Here is a 20,435-nt window from a genome sequence, read left to right as displayed (position 1 = left end):
CAAGGATTTTGATATGTTTTAAATTGTTTCTGTTGGGGGTGGGGGAAGAAGATAGATCTAGCTTCATTCTTACGATTCAGAAATCTAGTTTTCCTGGCATCATGTTAAGCAGGCTAGCTTTTTTTTCAAGTTTGTTTTTGATAGCTTTATCAAAATTTGGTGGCTATCATGGTGTGGATTTATTTCTGGATATTCTTTCTGTCCTACTGTCTGTTCTTGTTCCAATACCATGTTTTGTCTTGACTATGGCTCAGTAATGACACCAGTATTGTGCCAGCTCCAGCAATTGTTCTTTCTGCTTAGTATTGTTTGGTTATTCAGGGTCCTTTGTGCTTCTGTATTGATTTTAGGACTTTTTTCTAATTTTGTGGAGAAAGTCATTGGAGTTTTGGCAGGGATTATGCTGAATAAGTTGATCATTTCAGATACTATAGCCATTTTCATGTAACTCTGCTTAATTATGAGCATGGGAGGGCTTTCTGTCTTCCAGCATCTCCTTGAAGTTATTTGGTGTCTTTTCCGGTGTTTGTAGAAGTCTCTTACCTCCTTGATTATATTCCTAGACATTTTTAAAAAAATGATTGTGAATGGTGATTTTTTTTTTTACTGTTTTTTTTTTTTCAGAAAGTTTATTATTGGTGTGTAAAAAGCTGAGAGTGTTTCTATTCTGATTTTGTATCCTGATACTTTGCTGAAAGTGTTTTATCAGGTCTAAGAATTTTCTGATAGTCTTTAGAGTCTTTTAAATACAAGATCATGTTGTTTGCATATAGGGATAAACTGACTTCTTTTTGATGTATATTTGCTCTAGCTAAGACTTCAAGAATTATATTGAATAAGACTAGAAAGAGTGGGCATCCTTGTCTTGTAGTTTGTAGAAGAAATTCAGTTTTTCCCTGCTTAGTATAATATTGCCTAAAGGCTTGTTATATATAGCCTTTATTATGTTGAGGTATGTTCCTTCTATTCTTTATGACTTTATGGCTTTTTTATGGTGAAATGTTGAACATTGATGAAGACTTTTGGGCATCAATTAAGATGATCATACAGTTTTTTCCCCTAAGTCTTTTTTTTTAAATTTAATTTTATTTTATGTGCATTAGTGTGAAGGTGTCAGATCCCTTGGAATTGACATTACAGACAGTTGTGAGCTGCCATGTGGGTGCTGGGAATTGAACCCGGGTCCTTTTGAAGGGCAGACAGTGCTCTTAACCACTGAGCCATCTCTCCAGCCTAAGTCTTAATGGGCTAAATTATACTTACTGATTTGTGTACGTTGAAACAGACTTACATCTCTAGGGTTAAAACAACTCAGCCATGGTTCGTGATTTTCTTAATGTGTTCTTGAATTCAATTTCTAAGAATTTAAAAGATGTATTTTTTTAAAGTATGTCTATATGGAGATATATATGCATGTGAGTGCAGTGACCACAGGAACTAGAGACACTGGATCACTCTAGAGCCAGAGCTGCGGGGGTTTGTGAGCCGCCCAGTGTGGGTGCTCTCAAAAAGCGCTATGTGCTCTTTTCTACTAAGCCAGTTTGGAACATTAGTTGTTAAAGGTTTGGTAGAATATGCCCCCAGTCAATCCATGTGGACAGGACTGTTTTGTTGTTCTGTTTTGTTTTGTTTTTTTCGAGACAGGGTCTCTCTGTATAGCCTTGACTACTGGACTTGCTTTATAGACTAGGCTGGCCTCAAGCTTACAGAGGTTCTGCCTGCCTCTGCCTCCCTGAGTGCTGGGGATTACAGTTTGACAGTAGGATTTTTATTACTGTTTCAATCTCAGCAGTTTTTATGGCCCTATTTAAGCTGATGTTCTCTTGATTTAATTTTGGTAGACTATGTGTGTCTAGGAATTTTTCTATTTCTTCTAGATTTTTCTAATTTTTTAAAATAAGTTTTCAAAGTACTGTCTAGTGATTCTTTGGATTTAGTTGGGATCTGTAGTAATCTTCCCCTTTTCAGTTCAAATTATATTAATTTCAGTTGATCAGTCTCTCTACCCCCCCCCCCCTTTTTGGGTAGGTTTGGCTATAAGTTAGTCAGTCTTTCTATAAAAGTTCGGATATCTGTGTGCTCATTTTTATTTAATTCCAGGAACTTTTTCATTACATCCTAGTTTCTTGAGTGACCCACTGTTCATCAAGAGTGTGATAATGTTCAATCTCCACATCTTTGTGGCTTCTGTAAATTTTCTTAGTATTGATTTTCAGTTTTATTATGCTGTGATCTAATACATATCAGAGGAGTTTTGTTTTTTTGTATTTGGTATTTGGTTGTATTTTATATTTATACTTGATTTTATGATCTAGAATATGAGCTGTTCTAGAGAAGTTTTCATGAGTTGCTTGAAATGAATGTGTTCTGATTTTGTTGCATTTATTATCTGTTAAGTCCATTTGATCTCTGGTGTAGTTTACCTGTGGCATTTCCTGCTGTTTTTTTAGTTTGGATGTTTTTAGCAGTGGCAGTGGAATGTTAGACTCATCTTATGTCATTGTCTCAGGACTTTTATGCCTATTCATGCTTGTTTTTGAAATTGAGACCCTTCTCTAACATGTGATTCATATATGTTTACAGTTGTTTCATCTTGAGGAATTGCTCTCTTTATTAATAATCAGTAGCCTTCCTTGTCTGACTAATTTAGGTCTGAAGTCAATTTTATTAAACATCAGGATAGTTATGCTAGCGTTTTCTTTTCTTTTCTTGCTTCCACTTCCTTCCTTCCATTGGATCTCTGGGTCTACTGACCAGTGTGTCTTTCTCCTTTTACTGTGTGTAGTTTCTAAGCTTCTTTGGCTGTGTGGCAGTCATGAACTCTGTTAGTTTGTGCTTTCCTTGAAATTTTATTTTTTCATTGATTTTATTTGGTTGGTTGGTTGGTGTATTTTTTCAGACAGGGTTCCTCTCTATAGCCCTGGCTGGCCATAAATTCAGAGATCTGCCTGCCTCTGCCTCCCCAGTGCTGTGATTTCTTTATATTTTAGAGCAGCCTTGTTTGGCAGTTATTTAGAAGCTTGAAAGCTATCGTTCCATGCTTTTCTGGCTTTGAGGGTTGTTGATGCAGAGCTGATGTTATTCTGATGGTTCTACCTACCTTTATGGGTGAGTTGATATGTTCCCTTTACAGCTTGTGTTGTTGTTTCTTTGCTTTGAACTTTGACGTCCTGCCTTTAATGTTTCTGAGAGGTGCTTCTGTGGTCATGTATATATGGATTCTAGGTGCTACTTGTGCTTGAATGTTCATTTCTTTCTCTAGTTTGGGGACTGTCCTGCTACAAATTCAAATATAAAACTATTCATCAAATAGGTTTCCTGGGCCTTTAGTGTTTATTGCTTCATCTCCTTCCATCTTCGGCTTCTTGGATTTGGCCTCTTGATTGTATTCCAGAGTTCATGGATATTGTGCTCAAGTTTGTTTATATTTTGTCCTTAATGATATTTAAATGCCACATTTCATCAACCTTGACCTCCATTTCTAATGATCCTTCTTTTGAGTGGGAAAATCTACTAGCGAGGTTTTCCATCATGCTTTTATTTGATTCGTTGAGGTTTTCTCTTTCAATCTTTTTAATCTCTTCACCCTTCCCAACCACTCCCAAATCTCAGTTTTCTTGCTGAATGTTTCTTTCATGTAGCCCATGTTTTCATCTTTTTTGTTTACTCTTTCCTCTGAATTGCTGACTTTCTTTTCTAGGTTGTAGATTAAATTCTTCTGCTTGTTGATATCTTCTTGGATAATCATTGTCACCGGAAAACTTTTGAAATCTTTACCTGGCATTTCACTTATCTCAGTATCTTTGAGTTTAGTGGTGGAGGAATTATGATCTTTTGTGGGGATTATGTTGTTTTGATGTTTCATGTTTTCTTTAATTTCTACAATTAACTTATATAACTATTGGTGTGTCTAGCTTTCCTGGATTTGGGGGAGGATCCTGGTGAGAAGTCCACTCTCCCAGCGAGGAGCAACAGCTGCAGAAGCAGCAGCACTATCAAACCACATAGAACAAATGAGAACATCTAAATCACTAAGTCCACTACAACATTGACAATGACCATAGAGCTAAAAAATGACAAGACTATGGTGACTGGACAATTAAGTAACAATTATTTAGAATAAGTGTGAAATGGTAAAGGAAAGAAACCAAGAAGACAAAAGGGGTGGGTACCAGATTAAATAAAGGAAAGGACAAAGAGGAAGGGAAGTGGAGAAGAAACAGCAACCAAGTTTCCAGATTAAATAAAGGAAAGGACAAAGAGGAAGGGAAGTGGAGAAGAGACAGCAACAAGGTTTCCTTAGTAGTGAAGAAGCTCAAGTCAGAAATTAGACACATGTGAGAAGGGATAAAAACATAAGAGAATTCTTTAAAAGCTAATGATATCAAACAGAGGGAGTGGGGATAAAAATAAGCTAAGAAAAAGAAAATGTGTTGCTGCCAGTGGAAAAGCATGGGAACAAAAGTTTATGACCGTGTAAAGGGGATAACAAGTAAAAACATTTCAAGTCCTCTCTTCAGATATTTAAAGTACATTGTATTTTATTTATCTCTCCTTGGGGGGTGGTATGCACTGCCACAGCATGAGTGTGGAGAGTAGAGGACAACTTGAAGGAGCTGGTTCCCTCCTTCCATCATCTCTCAGGGTACCAGGCGTCAGACTCAGGTCATCAGGCTTGGCCGCAAGTCTTTACCCTCTGAGCCATCTCGCCAGCCCATTAAAAATATCTGAGGATTCTTAAAAGACAGTAAAAATACTGCTACATGTATAGGAAAAAGAGAAAGTAGTCGTGTGGGGTTGGAGATATGGTGTTCTATCAGTCTCTTTTGGGGGGTCCTTGAGAACTGGAGACTTGTGCTTGTGCATGGGGGCAGGGTCCTGAATTTCCTTAGATATGTTGCTGAACAGTCTGTGTTGAACAAGTGTCCAGTGTTCCCCAGAGCTGTCTTCCAGCAGCCATTTTCCTTCTTTGTGTGTCAGGGCCCTCTGCTGGCCACACTTGGCTTTACAGTCTGTGCTGGGAAGATTCTCTTACCCTGACACTCCCCCAACGATACTCCCTGGAGGCAGGAGTGTCTCCCACATACCTTGGCAACATGGAAAACAGCCACAGCACTGACATGAGCCCAGGCCCTTCCTGCTGTCCCAGCCTTCCGAGTATGTCTTCCTGGTGGGGGTGCAGCTGTGTCATGCACACCCCTGGAACCTCAGAGTTGGAAGGCTCTACTGCAATTAACAAAAAAGAGATGGGTTCAGATTTTGACACAGACTTAGAGCTACCAGATTCCAGGGTAATTCTGTTGGTGGGTTCTGTCCCTGATGTAAGCACACTCCCTCCCTCTCCCTTCCATCCCACCCTCTTCCTTGCCATTCCCCAACCTGAGCCCCAGCTTCCTGCCACTTGAATTTTCAGTGTCTGTCCACCTCTCTGCAGCTGCCTGTCTCAGCCTTCCCCCACCCACAGGCTGTGGCAGGTCAAGTTAAGACCCCCGGCTTGTGGGTGTTCTATCTCTAGCTCACAGGGTAGGTCAGACTTTTAAGAGTTGGATTTCCTGTCCAGACAGTGCCCAGCCATGACCTTTGAGTCATATAAGATGACAAAATGGGGTTTTTCTTCTCAGCTGATTCGTTTGCTGAAGCAGTTACTGTCTCACCAAAAGTACCTGGATTTGAGGTTCCTGAGGCCTGTGGGCTTTCCTAAGGGTAGGCTGCCAGGTTGTGCCTGGCTTACCTTTGGAAGTAGCATCTGAGCCCAGCCCTCATCAGGGCACTGAGCAGCCATGACTCTTCTGCTAGCTTTTTGGTGCCACATGTCTTTGCTTCCGCCCTTTTCCAGTGCCTTTTTACTTTCTTTGTAGATTTCCAAAGTTCCTTCTCTGTTTCTGTCTTTGGGATAAAGTCTGGTTTTTCTTATTCTGAATTAACCCTTCCCACCCCTCAGAGAGGCAGCCTCTAGGGGGTCATCGTCTGCAGGATCCCTTACAGCCTCACTTTAATACCAAGGCTCTGTAGACTTCCAGGCTGGAGGCCTCATTAGGAAGCCTTCATTGCCTTACCTGTGAAATGCGCTACATACCCCACCTGAGGCCCCAGGGAGATGACTCTAAGCCACATGCATTCCAGCCTTGTCCCGCCCTGTCTCAGTCTTTTGTGTCTATCTTCTCCTGGCTCAGGTCTCTGAGGGGTGCCCAGGCTCAGCACTGCTGATACGCACAGGCTGGATGGTTTGTCCACTTTGTTCTTTTATTTGCCCCAGAAAATGAACCAAAAAGCAACTTCCCTGGTAGCAAAATATGAGTTCTCTCAAGCAAAATAAAGGGTCTGTCTGGTGGGAAGGAGCCACTGGTCTCTGGCCTGTAAGGACAGGGTGGCCTCTGTTCTAGAAGAGCTCCTTTGCTTTCTGATACCAAGATAGTGGTTAAACTCAGCCCCTCCTCATTCCAGCAGACAGATGGATAGGAAGACAAGGAATTACAGGGAATGGCATTGCTTGGTTTTTATTCTGTTACATTGTGGTGCTTTTTCCCTCTGCTTCTCTTTTCTCTGAACTCATTCACCTTTTCTTTGACATCAGAAAGCCCACTTCATTCTTGAGCTTTGCTGAGGTAGTTAGTGTTGGTAGATGACAGCTACCATACAGACAGCTCAGTGAATGTACCTTCACCTCCTTCTCAGCCTCGTCCCCAGTGACTCCCCTGACCCCAGGGAAAGGGCACCTCAGGAAGCCTTGAAGTGGGAGAGGTGGTGGGAGGCCTCCACACTGCGTATGCCGCCGTCACTCAGTGCTATGTGAATTCTTGTCAGAAGTCAGCAGATTTCCTCTTGTATTTCTGACTACTCTTCGGGAGGAAAAGGAATTAAGATGAAATTACCTTAATTCTAGGTAGTGAGAAACTACTTTTGTTAACTGAAATTGGATTTCTTGGGGTGGAGAATTACACTTGAGAACAGACTTTGCTTTTCGTAGACATGATCATAAACTGGTAGAAGCCATGCGTTAGGCATTTCCTTCTCTTTTAGTTTCAGTTAGCACCATCTAAAGAAGCAGACATGATGCCTGGCAGGCATGGTGGCATATGCCTTCACTCAGGAAGCAGAGGCAAGCAGATCACTGTTCAAGGCCAGCCTGGTCTACAGGATGAGCTCCAGGATAGCCAGGGCTACACAGAGAAACCTTGTCTCAGACAAACAAAAAGCTGAGCTATTAAACTGTTGTACTAAGTGTGTGTGCCTTCTCAGAGGGCAGCTAGTGGGAACTCTGAAGCACTGAGTACAGATGCCTGGAGTGACAGGAAAGCATGGAAAGGAGCCAGGCCCATTAAAACTATGAGAATGTTCTGCTGTTTTAATTTGGAAAAATCTTTTTATTTAGCATTTGTGACCAAAGAAGCAATAATGTGATTGATCAGTTTGCACGAAATCTTTTGGACTCCATGCCTCATGATGCAATCATCTTACTCAGAGGAGATTTGCCAGGGAATTCTCTCCGTTACTTGCATTACTGTGAGGGGTTGAGGCCAGATGTTTCACTAGTGGATCAAGAAGTAAGTATATGAAAAACGTTGTCTACATATAGCAACTTCTTGTTAATTAAATTTTTATTTTTTTATATTAGTTACAGTTTATTTACTTTGTATCCCAGCTGTAGCCCCCTCCCTCATTCCCTCCTAATCCCACCCTCCCTCCCTCAACTTCTCCCTGCCCCTCTCTAAGTCCACTGATGGGGGAGGTCCTCCTCCCCTTCCATCTGACCCTAGCTTATCAGGTCTCTTCAGGACTGGCTGCAATGTCCTCCTCTGTGGCCTAGCAAGGCTGCTTCTCCCTCGGGGGAGGGGGGGGGTGTCAAGGAGCCAGCCATTGAGTTCATGTCAGAGACAGTCCCTGTTCCCCTTACTAGGGTACCCACTTGGATACTGAGCTGCCATGGGCTACATTGGAGCAGGGGTTCTACGTTATATCCATGCATAGTCCTTGGTTGGAGAAACAGTCTCAGAAAAGACCCCTGTTCCCAGATATATTTGGTCCTTGTGGAGCTCCTCTCTCTAGGTCATACTAACTTCCCCTTCTTTCAAACGATTCCCTGCACTCTGCCCAAGGTTTGGTTATGAGACTCTACCTAGCAGTGTATATAGCAACTTTAAAACGCGTCATTCGTAGTATCATATGCCTGTGGCTTGAGTCCAAGAGTTTGAAACCAGTCTGGGCAAATAGTATGATCACATGCAGATAAACAGATAGATAAGCATTATTTTTTTCTGTAATGTGGTTGGGTATCCTTTTCATAATCATTCTTTTTCATGGGTTTTCTATGGGGAGAGGAAATTGGGTTTTTGCTTTTAACAGAGCCTCCCAGTATAGACAAAGGTAGCCTGGAATTGACCATATTCCTGCCTTGGCCTCTCAAGTACTGGGATTACCGGTGTCTACCACCAGCCATAATCATTCTCAGAATGGATATATCACAGTCTTGTGTATGTTGGGCTAATTTATAACTTGCTTCTTCCTCATTTAAACTGTTTCATCAATTTGTTTCATTTTAGAGTCAAGTAATAGACTAAGTCTTTATATTTAGCCAGCTCACCAAGCAATACCATTGCACACTATGAAAATTAAATTAGTTAAATAAAAAAAAAACTGGTCAAGTAAATATTTTACTTAAATTAGAAATTATTAATTACAACACTGCTATAGAATTTTTATATGAAGTATTGATCCTATGAAAGAAATATGTTAGGAGGGGACCTGTAAAAACTACTCTGTCTGCAGCTGAATGGATGCTGGTTCAGCTGTTAAGGCCCCTTCTGTCTGCTCTTCCAGAGGACCCAGCTGTATTCTCAGCACCACGTGGCAGCTCACAGCCATCCAACCCAATACCTACTTCTGTCTTCTGTGGGTACCATACATGTATGTGGGACAGACATACCCATACACAGAAATTAAATTAAGGCTTTTTTTTTAAGAAAGTGATTACTTAAAACAGTTTTCCTGGACTGGGAACGTAACAGCACCACATCACTGGATACAAATGTGCACACCTATAATCCCAACACTTAGGAGGAAAAGCTGGATGATCAAAAGTTAAAGGTCATCCTTAGCTACTCATAGAGGTCAAGGCCAGCCTCCTATACACAAGACTGTCTGAAAAGAAACAAGTTAAAAAGCAAAGCAAATAGCTGAACCACCAACTACATTTAATTATAAGATTTATTATTTTAATCATAAATGCCTAAAAGAAAGCAAATCCAGCTTTTAGAGTAGTCTTTGGAGGAAAGAGACACTCTTGATCCTGAAGGAATATATGACTAACCCAGCTGAGCTGGCCATCAGCCTGATTAGCAAACGGTGGGACCTCAAGAAAAGAGGTTTGCACAGAGATGAAAAGATAGTCACTTCCTCCTGGGAGCTCAGGCTAGTGAGGAGTAGGCCTAGAATTATACCAGAGGTAGGTACAGAGGCTAGGAAGATGGATGGCCTTCCAAGGGCTGTGTCTTTGCTGGTTCTGAAAATCAAGTTCATTTCTCTAGGTCTAAGATTGGGGATCATAATCTGGGAGTTTGCAAATGCATGAAGGTGAAATAGGACAAGTACTGATGATAGTCATTGGTACTGGTCATCTCGTAAGACATTAAACCTAAGAATTAAGTCATTCTTAAAGGAATAGCAGTGCCATATTCCTCAATTTGCCTGACTGTGTTTTTTTCCCAATTATTTAACAAGTATATCCTCATTTTGGAACCTTCCCATGGCTGTTGGTGAACCTGAGACTTTGCCGCTTGCACTGAGGTATGGCTCCTTGTGTGATCTTTCCGACAGATGATGACTTACGAGTGGTACTTACCCAAGATGGCAAGGCATTTGCCAGGAGTGCACTTTCCTGGGGACCGATGGAACCCTGTGGAAGGAGTGTTACCCAGTGGAATGGTCACATTCAATCTTTTTCACTTTCTTGAAATGAATAAACAGTAAGCATTCTTTTCCTATAATAGCTTTTCTCAAATCTTAAGCTTTTCTAAAATTGTTTCTGAAGCAGCTGTGCCTCATCCACAAGACCAATTTTCTACCTATTTTTCTGTCACTGGTGAGATTATCTTTGTAATTAAATTGAATATCTGTGCATAAATGAGGCCAGGCAGAAATAAATGGTATTGTTCTGGGTAAAAGAAAAATAAAGACAGATTAGGAAGAACAGCAAATAAGATCTTAGCACAATTCTGAGAAATTGGAGATGTGCCTGCCTACTTGAAATCATTGCAGGTGGATTGCAAGCAATTACGGGTTCCTCCTGATCGGCACTGTGGCCCCCTTTTAAGTGTAAAGCATTTTTTTTCCAGGAATAATCACTATATAAAAATAGCTTAAGCATTTTTATAAAGGATAAAACATTTTTATAAATAAGAAAAACACCTCCAGTTTATGCTAGCTGAGGATAAAATAAGAGAACTGTGAATTCTGTACTTGAGAACATAAAATGATTTGTAGGTAAGGTCAGGAGTGAGTAAGTCCTTGGTGCTGAGGTCTGAGCATTGATTGCGTCTGTCTAAGATGCTCAGGACCGGCCAGGACGAAAAAGAAGCATTTCTTTCATGTTTTGTTTTTTTCTTATGAAAGGACTTAAGAAAAATGTTTATAAATTCCATTGTTGTCACATTATCCCTTGGTAGGATGCAGTAATGCAGTTTTTCAGTATGCTGCTGAGCCAGTTCCCAGTGGCTCCCAGAGTGACAGAAAGGGAGTGGGCACAAATGTATTGTGAGAATAGCATTTAATTGTTATATTCAGAAGTAAGACATAATGAACCATTAGCATTCCCAAACTGGCATTTTGTAAATTTTATTTAATTCAGCTTCAAAACTTTCCAAATACCCTCTCTGATATAGCTTGTGTTAGGCCCTATCAGTAAAAAGGTAAGTGGGCTCAGGTTCAAATCCAAGTGGGCCACTGTCTAGTCGGCTGTCTGCAGCGATGTGAATGTCACCGGCCAGGATGTGTGAAGCAGGCCCTGTGTGCCTACTGGATAGATTAGTTGACTATATAAGCCAAGCCTTCCAGGGACATAGACAAGGAAGCCATTACTTTTGCCTGTGGGTATTAATTCAGCATTCACTAAGAAATGAAGTTGGGGCTGGAGAGCTGCCTCAGCAGTTAGGAGTTCTTGCTGCTCTTCCGGAAGACCTGAGCTCAGTTCCCTGTTCCCAGCTTACAATGGCCTTTTTTAACTCTGGGTCCAAGGGATACAGCGCCCTTGGGCACCCTTACACACAGGAGCATACACTCAGAAAATATACACATAAAATGAAAAGTAAATGAGAGTCTAACATGTTTCAAGAGCAATATTATGGAAATATCACAGCTTTAGCCAACCACAGTGATGCACTTGGGGAGGAAGAGGCAGGAGGATGTCTGTGAGTCTGAGGTCAGCCTAGTCTACAAAATGAGTCCAGGACAGTCAAGACTACAGAAAGAAATCCTATCTCAAAAAAACCTAAAAAGAAGAGGAGGAGGAAGAGAAGAAGAGAGAAAGAAAGAGAGAGAGAGAGAAAGGAAGGAAGGAAGGAAGGAAGGAAGGAAGGAAGGAAGGAAGGAAGGAAGGAAGGAAGGAAGGAAGGAAGAGAAAGAAAGAAAGAAAGAAAGAAAGAAAGAAAGAAAGAAAGAAAGAAAGAAAGAAAGAAAGAAAGAAAGAAAGTCAAGTCACAGCTCCCTGGGAAATGAGACACTGGAAAAAAACTGTCAAAGGTACCACTGTTGTCTTTTGATCAACTGGCTTTTAATTCTAGTTGTTTTTAGCATATGTCACTTATTTACACATGTACATGTAACCACACATTTGGTGCATTTTGTGGAGAATATAATCCAGTTTCTTTTACCTCATACATCATAAGCATTTTCTATGTAATAGGTAAAATCTCTTACCATCTCTTTTGTAGCCTTAAGGTTTCTGTAGAATGGATGATATTTAACAATTTTTTTGTTTTTAAAGTTATTTTTTCTAGATTTTTGCTGTTATGATGATAAGCATTCTGGCCCACAATATTTTCCTAATATTTTTGACTAACAAAGGTCTCAGGAACAGTGTTGCCTGTTATTATCTGATTTTAATGTTTTTAACTTTAAGAAGGAGTAAGTGTTCATTGCAGAATATATTATCATTTAAACAATGGGAAAATACAGCTCCAAACACCAAACATTAAAAATGTGTATTTTTCATAAAAGTAAAAGCATAGTATAGGGTCTTACAATACTTGATATATTTTCTAATTTTTAACTATACTAATTATGAGTTATAATAGATGCCTTTTGTATATACTCTTTGTGGTAGAGGTAGAATTTTAAATTGTCAGGGTAAAGAGCACTGGCATATTAGAACATTATTAATAATACTATGCTAATAGTAATTAGAATATTAACATCTCAGGAGTGAGATGACGGATCCTGAAGACACGAGTAGCTTGATAGCACTTACTAGGCCCTTCATCTGAAGTTTCCCTCAGTCCATACTTCTAAGGAAGGAAGCAAAGTTATTGAGCAACTGTAGTCTTTAAAAACCTGTGTTAAAATAGACGACTTTTGTGGCACGCATTTCTGTGAACTTTGACATGTCTGCATTTGTGTGTGTGCATCCCACAGTCAGGATACAGGACAGTCCAGAACCACAGATGCTCTTGTGCTGTTTCTGGGTAGCCATGCTGCTCCCACGAGCTCACCGTGGCAGCCAGTGCTCCCATCCTCACTGCAGAGATTCTGTGTTTCCAGAATGAAGTCAGGGTGTACCTTAGAGTAAGGTTGGTTAGCCTGAAAACCATTCAAACTGTTGACTGACTTGGCCTGGGAGCCTGTAATCCCAGGAGGAGGCTGAGGCAGGAGGATCGCAGGTTCAGTACCAGTGTAGGCTACAGAGTGAGTTTAAAGCCAGCATGGCTAACTTTGACCTTGTCCCAAAGTGAAAGGAGGGATGGAGGCATGGTTCACTGTAAAGTGGTCTTGGTGACTCAGACTTGAGCCCTCATGTGTGCTACTGATTGGGGGTAGGGGGATGTGGTGAACAGGAGTCTTGAGTATGAGGAATGATTCAGACAACAGGGTACCAGGCAGTCCACAGCCACCATGGTCACCCAAGCCAGTGGCTCCTGGGTCCCTTGTCTCACAAAGTCACAGGATGAATTTCACAGATAATGGAGAGGTTGAATTTCAAAACAGTTTTGTTATATGTAAGAGCTTAAGAGAAAGGAAGTGAGCAGAGGTCCTATGTAAGGACTTGGGCAAGGGCTGCCACTGTGTGTCCTGCTCTAGAGGTCGATAACATTCTGTTAGACTGAGGCATTAAGTAGGATGAGCTGCTCAGGCCAGTTGCCCCACCCATGAGGTGCTTCTGCAGCCTAATGTCTGAACGGGAGTTTGGAGCGCACCTAAGAGATCTGATTGCTCGCAGCTTCCTGTAGCTGTGCTCATTAGTTGCTATGCAAAACGAAAAAGATTAAAACAAACTGAAACACATACCAGCGCCCTTAAACATGTTTGATATTTTTGTCCTCTGGCTAGGACAGAACTGCCAGTAAAACCAAGGACATTGCTGGCTTCTCATTTTTGAGTCCTCATCTCTGTCTGACCAGTCTTTCTCATTTCACATCATTATCCAGTGTGTGGTCCAAGACCTAGGTCGTGGCTTGCCTTGTAACCAATTGCATAACCCCATTTGGAGCCAGAACTGTGCATGGTACAGTGAACTCATGGCTCAGACCAGCCAGGATACACACAAAGCTTTATAGGATCCATGACGGATCTCTCACCTTTCTAGTCACCCAGTATTTTCTAGTTCCCTGGGGCCTACTTTCTTGGTACCTTGGGCAAGAAAGCTTTCATCTTCTGCCACGTCCTTCCTTCCTGTGACTGGCAATACCAGGCAGAGCTCACACTGCTCCTGGAACTCAGGGTTTGGGGTTCCTCACTAGCCACCACCACAGTCATCTCCACACTGCTGCTAACCCCATACCTGCCAAGGCACTGCCTGCCACACCCAATCTTCCAGCCTTGGGACCCCTTTCTCACTCCTTGGGCTTGAAAACTGGGAGTTTTCTTTGTCCATCCCTCTGGTTTCAGCACTGGGAGGAGAGAAAGGGCGGCGCCCTGCTCATTTGCATCTGGGGTCTTTCTCCTCAGGGCCCTCAGATGGCTCTGCTGGGTTCCTCCCAGAGCTTGGCGGAGTGTGGCCAGGACAGTACTGCATCTTCCCCAGAGTGACCTGTTACACTAGAGGTGAGCTTCACATCAGATGCCCCGTGTTGTTTTCAACAGCCCAGGACGCCAGGAAGATGAGAGACACATCCGGTCAAGTAACTTTCTCCATATCATACAGACAGTCAGTGCTGAAATCTAGGCTGCAGTTGTCTTCTTTCAAAGTTATCCAAGTCTTTTACTTTCAAATCATTCTCCTAATATGCTGCACTGCTCATACACACCTTTTTTTTTCCTTTCTACTTAACAACCATAAATTGGAAGAGAACTACTGTTTAAGCCATTTCTGTTTCTAACTTTTGCAGGCTCTAAGGTTCCTAACAGTTATTCAAATCTGATTAATTTAATTCCAGCCAGTATTTATTATGTGTTAACATCATGCTGAGTGGCATTCAAAGTTAATGCGGGGAGCCTATCCTGGGGTGCTTCTAGGCTTCTCCAGGAGAGTTACAAATGCAAATAGTAAGCATAGAAGTGACAAGAGATAATAGAGCACAATAGATGTATGAGGCCAGGAGACTTAAAATTCTACCTGTAAACTTAGAAAGGATGTCAAAGAAAGCATTTGTTCACATGTGACGTAGTGCCATACCCGTGCTCCCGGTGAAAAGGCCCTCTGCCTTCTTAGCGTGAGAGGCAGGTAAACATTTCTCATGTTTGTTCCTTCCTGTAGCATTTTGTCCTGTTTTGTTTTTTACAGTAAATAAACTTCATGCATTATACTTGGGGGAAAATTTAAACAATCCAACATGTTTACAAATGGTATAAATAAGTCCAAAAGGAATGTAACGTTGACAATTGTATGCTTTTCTGTTTTGGGTAGAAAAGAAACGTTTGTTTGCATAGGAATTCATGAAGGTGACCCAACTTGGAAAAAGGAATATTCACTTTGGCCATGGGGATCTTGTGACAAGTTAGTTTCTTCAAAGATTGTATTCAACCCGGAAGAATGGATTAAACGCACAAGAACTATCTATAACTGGACTGAGGAATATGGAAGGTATGAGCAGCAGATGTTTTTAGAAGGTATGGGCAGCCAGTTTTGTGTCTCTAAAAACAAAAAGGGCTACATTTAAGATTTGTTTGTTTGTTTGTTTGTTTTGGGTTTTTGAGACAAATTTTCACTATGCAGACCTCAAACTCAGATCCTCCTGCATCAGCCTCCCAAGTGCTAGGACTATGTATCTGTCCCACCACACTTGGCTCTTGAGATGCCTTTTTAATATTTTTATTAATATCATTTTATGCGTATAGAAGAGCATAAAGCATGGACAGAAAGAGGTGGTTTCTTTGTGTCTAGGGAATCTGAGGGAAGGTGAGTGGCTCCCTAAGAGTTTGGCACATGGTACCTTCTGCTTTCAGGCCGTGATGCTGCATGGTCCAACAGCCTGCACTTTCTTACCACATGATGGAAGGGGCTCACTCACAAGCTGAGGTGAGGCTTTAGGAGACACTCCGCTGCCCATGACAGTTCTACATGTGAACTTGCCATGTCCTTCTACAAGAATGCAGATATGAGTTCAGCATGTCTCAGTGGTACAGCGCTTTCCTGGCATGTGGTTGGAGTTTATTTTTCTCCAGCACAAAAATAAAAACCACAAAGTTTTTGTAAGGAAGGCTGAGTCTGAGAACCTTTTCCATGGTTTGTCATCAACCTTGGTATATTGCCTAGGGCATTGTTGATCTCTTAAGCATTTCTACATAAAGTTTACCCTTACCTATGAAGAAAATAAGTCCTGGCTAAGAGCCTGTACTGCTCTTGCAGAGGACCCAGCTGTGGTTGCCAGCACCCATGTGTGGCGGCTTCATAACAGCTGTAACTCCGGCTCCAGGGATCCAGCATTCTCTTCTGGCTTTACAGCCACCTGCACTCAGATGTGCATACCCCCAGAATGAAATGTAAATATTTTCAAGTTAGTGCATTATTTAATATTAGATAGCGTATCGTTTAGGTCATGTTAACAGGTGCTGTGAATGGTTTTTGAGACAATATGAGCAATACCACATTGTTGTATAATAGCAGCAGCTGAACAACTCTTCTGCTTTGATTCATAAGAAAAGTTGGAAATAATAGTCTGCTGGGTGTGATGGCGCATGCCTAACATCCCAGCACTCAGAGGCCTGAATCAGAAGAATGTGAGTTCAAGACCCATCTGAGCTATGTAGTCAGACCCTTTCTCAAAAAAAATTTTTTTAATTACATTTTCTTCAGATAGTTGATGAAGATTACAAGTATGTATTGTTCCTTAGCTCCATTCTATCTAAACAGATATGTGATAAGAAATTTAATTACAAATTTCTTAATTTGTATTATTAACTATAGAACACTATAGTTTATAATATATATATAAACTATAATATAGTTTATATTGTTAACTATAAAACACTGGGTAGCAGTTGTTTGGGCAGAAGTCTTGAAGCAGCCCATAGCCCAGCAGGGGTTTAAGGAAGCTGCTCTTCCTACCAGCCCTTGGCTGTGTCCTAGTGTGGCCTGTGCCTTATTTTGTCACCTACGCTCTGAGGAACAGCCGTCTACTGCCTGCAGCCTCCCCTTGGACCGATCGAGATTAAGAGCACACCCACTGTGTGAACTTGTTGGTATGGCCACGATCAGTACATGCAAGGCCGGCCTGTTTAGTAGCCTTATGTGTTCACTATGTGATGTAGCTGACAGAAGGATTCTGTTCTTCTTATAACTACAGATTTGATCCATCTTCTTGGGAATCCGTGGCCAATGAGGAGATGTGGCAAGCAAGGTGACTAGTCTACATTTTATTATTTGCAGTCTGTTTTTAAGATGGCAAAGAAATAGCCCATGGTACTTTCCATTCTGATAATATGGATAAGTAGAAATAAAAATAACTTAAGAACAGCTATTTTGTTCAAGACTTTGTATTATTATGTATTATTATGTATGCACAATATATAACAATATCAATAATCTTCATAGTTCCCTGTGAAGCTCTGTTACCTCCATTTTATGGAAGAACGAGGAAGACAGATTTCCAGGGGCACTTAGTGATGGTGAGGGAGCACCCCTAACTCCTGTTCTGTCATCAAGCACTGCAGTCTCCATTTGCGCCAGGCCAGTTTGTTATTAAAGCTCCCTGCCACTTACCAGAGGCCGAGAAGTGTGGCAGGCCAGAAGCTACCCGTGGATGGGACACAGTCCCTGCCCTCATGAAACACAGTTCATTGTGGGAGGCTGCATGAAAAGACATTACCTGCTAGTGTGACTGCCCAGAGAGGGTCAGTCACGCTGCTCCATGTAGGTCACTTCTCAGTGGCACTGCAGCTTTCCTTGGTCCCTGTCATTACTTTTAATTAACCAACAGGGGCCTGCAGGATGGCTCAGATGATAAAGGCGCTTGCTGTCAAGCCCAGTGACTTGAGTTTGATCCTTAGAACCCACAGGTTGGAGACAGAACCAATTTCTATAAACTGTCCTTTGCTCACCATGTTCAAGATATGGCTTGCAGGTTCACACAGACACAAAATAAATAAATGTAAAATATTAAAGTAAAATATTAAAATAAAATAAGCTGACACTAGCAAACTTTGGCTAAAGCATTAGTACAGAAGTTTTAAGTGATACAGAATAGGGTGTCTCACGTATATGGTGTTCTTCCCTTCGCAAACATACATTGATACCCAATCTATGTCACAGATTATGTTCTGAGAATTGAGTTACTGTATAAAGCATTTACATGTGTTTAAAGAGTTATTAATAATTACCAAGAAATATAGCTCCTGGGGCCAGCAAACTAGCTCCGCAGATAAAGGTGCACTTGCCCCCAAGTGTGCCAGCTGAGTTCCATCCTTATTACCTACGTGAGAAAGAGAAAACTGATTTCTGAAAGTTGTCCCTTGACCTCTGCGTTTACACTGTAGCATGTGGAGCCCTGTTCCCCACCACCACGTACACACAAAATCAATCAATAAATGTAATAAAAATGGTTTTTAAGGAAGAAATATAACTTCAATATAATGATTACAAAATGGCTGTCCTGTACTTTGTACCTGAGGGTTTTTGAAAAAGTTAGAAAATGGCATAAAGTTGCCAGTCTCGTTATAGGGACAAGCATATGGCAGTGAATACTGATCAGAGAGACACTGCACAATTGTTCCTTGTGATTGAATGTGGGAAGCCTGGGAGGCATCACATAAAAGCAGGAAGCAGGTCATTATTTGGGCAGGTATTGATTTAATTGGTGTGTTGAATACAATTTGGATGTTTGTGCACTCAAAGAGTCCAGCCACTCGTAAGAACTGGCGACACATGACATGAGCTGCCGCCATGGGCACCTTCAGGGATGCACTGACAGACCAGGCGCTCTCCCTGTCTCCGGCTGCTCTTCCCTAACAGTCATGTGCATCTGTAGGGAACCGTACAGTGATGACATGAACCTTCTTCCCAAAAGCTGTAGTGTTGAGTGTGGCTGCCGCTGTGCCTGTGAGGGCTTTGGTGGTGAGGGGGTACTGTTCTGTCTTGGGAGGACTGATGGATTGCTGGGTCACAGTAAGTTTCCACGAGCACGAGAGAATGAAAAGTGCACCAAAAAAGGGATTTTGAACTTTACATGTTGCGGTATGATTCTAATGAGGTTCTTCCTCCCACCGTCAGGATGAAAACACCGTTCTTCATCTTTAGCCTGGCAGAGACTGCCGCGGTGCCTCCGGATGTGAAGGCACGCCTCTACACTCATGCATACAAGGTACGCTTCAGCTTTGCTGCCGGGCATCTACGGGAGGGGAAGTGACGGAGGGGAGAGGGTGCAACAGGATTTTATCCTCTCATGTCCAGGTTACCTTGAGCATTTTAGAGCAGCACATGTGGGGAAAATAGCCAATTGTGTCATAAACAATGTTGAAGGCAAAGGTACATGGCAAGCTGAATAACATCCGCACCCCGTGGTGCCTGTGCCACTGCTTCCGTGGCAAAGGGCACTCTGAACGTGTGGATGAGTTAAAGGACTTGAGAGCAACTTCTTCTGGAGTAGCTGACTGGGTCCAGTATGGTCACAGGGGCCGTCAGGAGAGATTTGGGGATGGCGTCCACTAGCCATGGAGATGGAGGTAGGGCTGTGAGTTACAGGTGCAGAAGCTTCTGGAAAGTGGAAAGGGAGGGAACAGGTTCTCCAGAGCTGCAGAAGGAGTGCAGCTCAGCTTCTCACCTCGGGTACAGGACAGTGAGCCTTTGTTGTTTTTAGCCAGAGTTTCTGTGGTTCTTTGTTGCAGCACCAAGAGGAAACCAACATAATGGCTTTACTAAAACAAGTTCTGCCATGTCATCCTTGGTGCAAAGTCCTGACGCTGGCTGCACATAAAATGATAGGTCATGGCTGGTCGAGGAGTCCTGAGGACAGATAAAAAGCTACAAAAAGTCTTCCTTCGTAGTAGCCTTGGGAAACCCCCCACACCTTCAAAAGACATTACTACCCGCTCCCCAGGAAAGGCGCAAAGGGAAGCTTACGGTAGCACAGTTTGACAGGCTCTACTTTCCTGTGGTTACTAGCACTGGCACTACCGAAAGCCAGCCAGTTGGCCCTGTAGAAACAATCCTGGTAAGGGCTGTGCACACAGCTCAAGCCTTGCATACATGAGCAGCCAAGTTCCCTTTCTCTGGAATGCTGTGGCTCTACTCAGCAAGCACATTTGCTTCCTGCTGAGATAAGCCAGCATGGTGTCCAATCAGCAGGACTCATTTTGCTCCAAAATTTTGAACATTAATTCACTTTTATTCCTTGTTCACTCACGGCATTTATGCACTCAGTACCACATATGGTCTTAGAAATGGCCTGGCCCCTGCTGTCACAAAGGCAGCAGCAAGGATGCTGAGGATGAGCCACTCCTCAGTCACAGATGAGTCTTCCGTGTGCAGGCAGAGGTGCTGTGGGAGCTAGGGAGCTGAGCCGAGGGCTGGGGAGAGATGTCATGAGGTGCTATGATGGACTATCAGGATGAGCTAGCCAAACAGGTGGGAGACCAAGAAAGTGAGGGAGAGAGGGTGGTCCATAAGGAGGCAACTATAGGGGCAAAGACAGAGTCCTTCAGGGTACCCCACTCACCAGTGAGGGAGTCAGTTTTGGAAGGCAGCCTGTAGAGTTCTGTCTGGCAGAACCAGTGTGGAGAGTATAAAGGAAACAAGGAGCTTGAAGACGGATGGGGTTTTTAAATCTCCGAAGGACAGTCACAGGCTGTGGAGT

At 42.3% G+C, this 20,435-nt stretch overlaps 1 protein-coding gene across 1 annotated transcript in view; it reads left to right on the top strand.

The window, feature by feature from the left end:
• Tmem260 (transmembrane protein 260) overlaps positions 1–20,435 on the top strand; it is a 68,998-nt gene that overhangs the window by 42,098 nt on the left and 6,465 nt on the right. The window contains exons 11-15 of the mRNA XM_055606183.1: positions 7,373–7,544; positions 9,814–9,962; positions 15,053–15,229; positions 16,932–16,985; positions 18,854–18,944. Coding sequence (XP_055462158.1) covers positions 7,373–7,544; positions 9,814–9,962; positions 15,053–15,229; positions 16,932–16,985; positions 18,854–18,944 — 643 coding nt within the window. The remainder of the gene's footprint in view (positions 1–7,372; positions 7,545–9,813; positions 9,963–15,052; positions 15,230–16,931; positions 16,986–18,853; positions 18,945–20,435) is intronic.

This window comes from Psammomys obesus, unplaced genomic scaffold, assembly GCF_907164565.1.
Source record: "Psammomys obesus unplaced genomic scaffold, mPsaObe1.curated_primary_1811, whole genome shotgun sequence".
Taxonomy (NCBI): Eukaryota; Metazoa; Chordata; class Mammalia; order Rodentia; family Muridae; genus Psammomys; species Psammomys obesus.
This window is presented reverse-complemented; position numbering and strand designations above follow the sequence as displayed.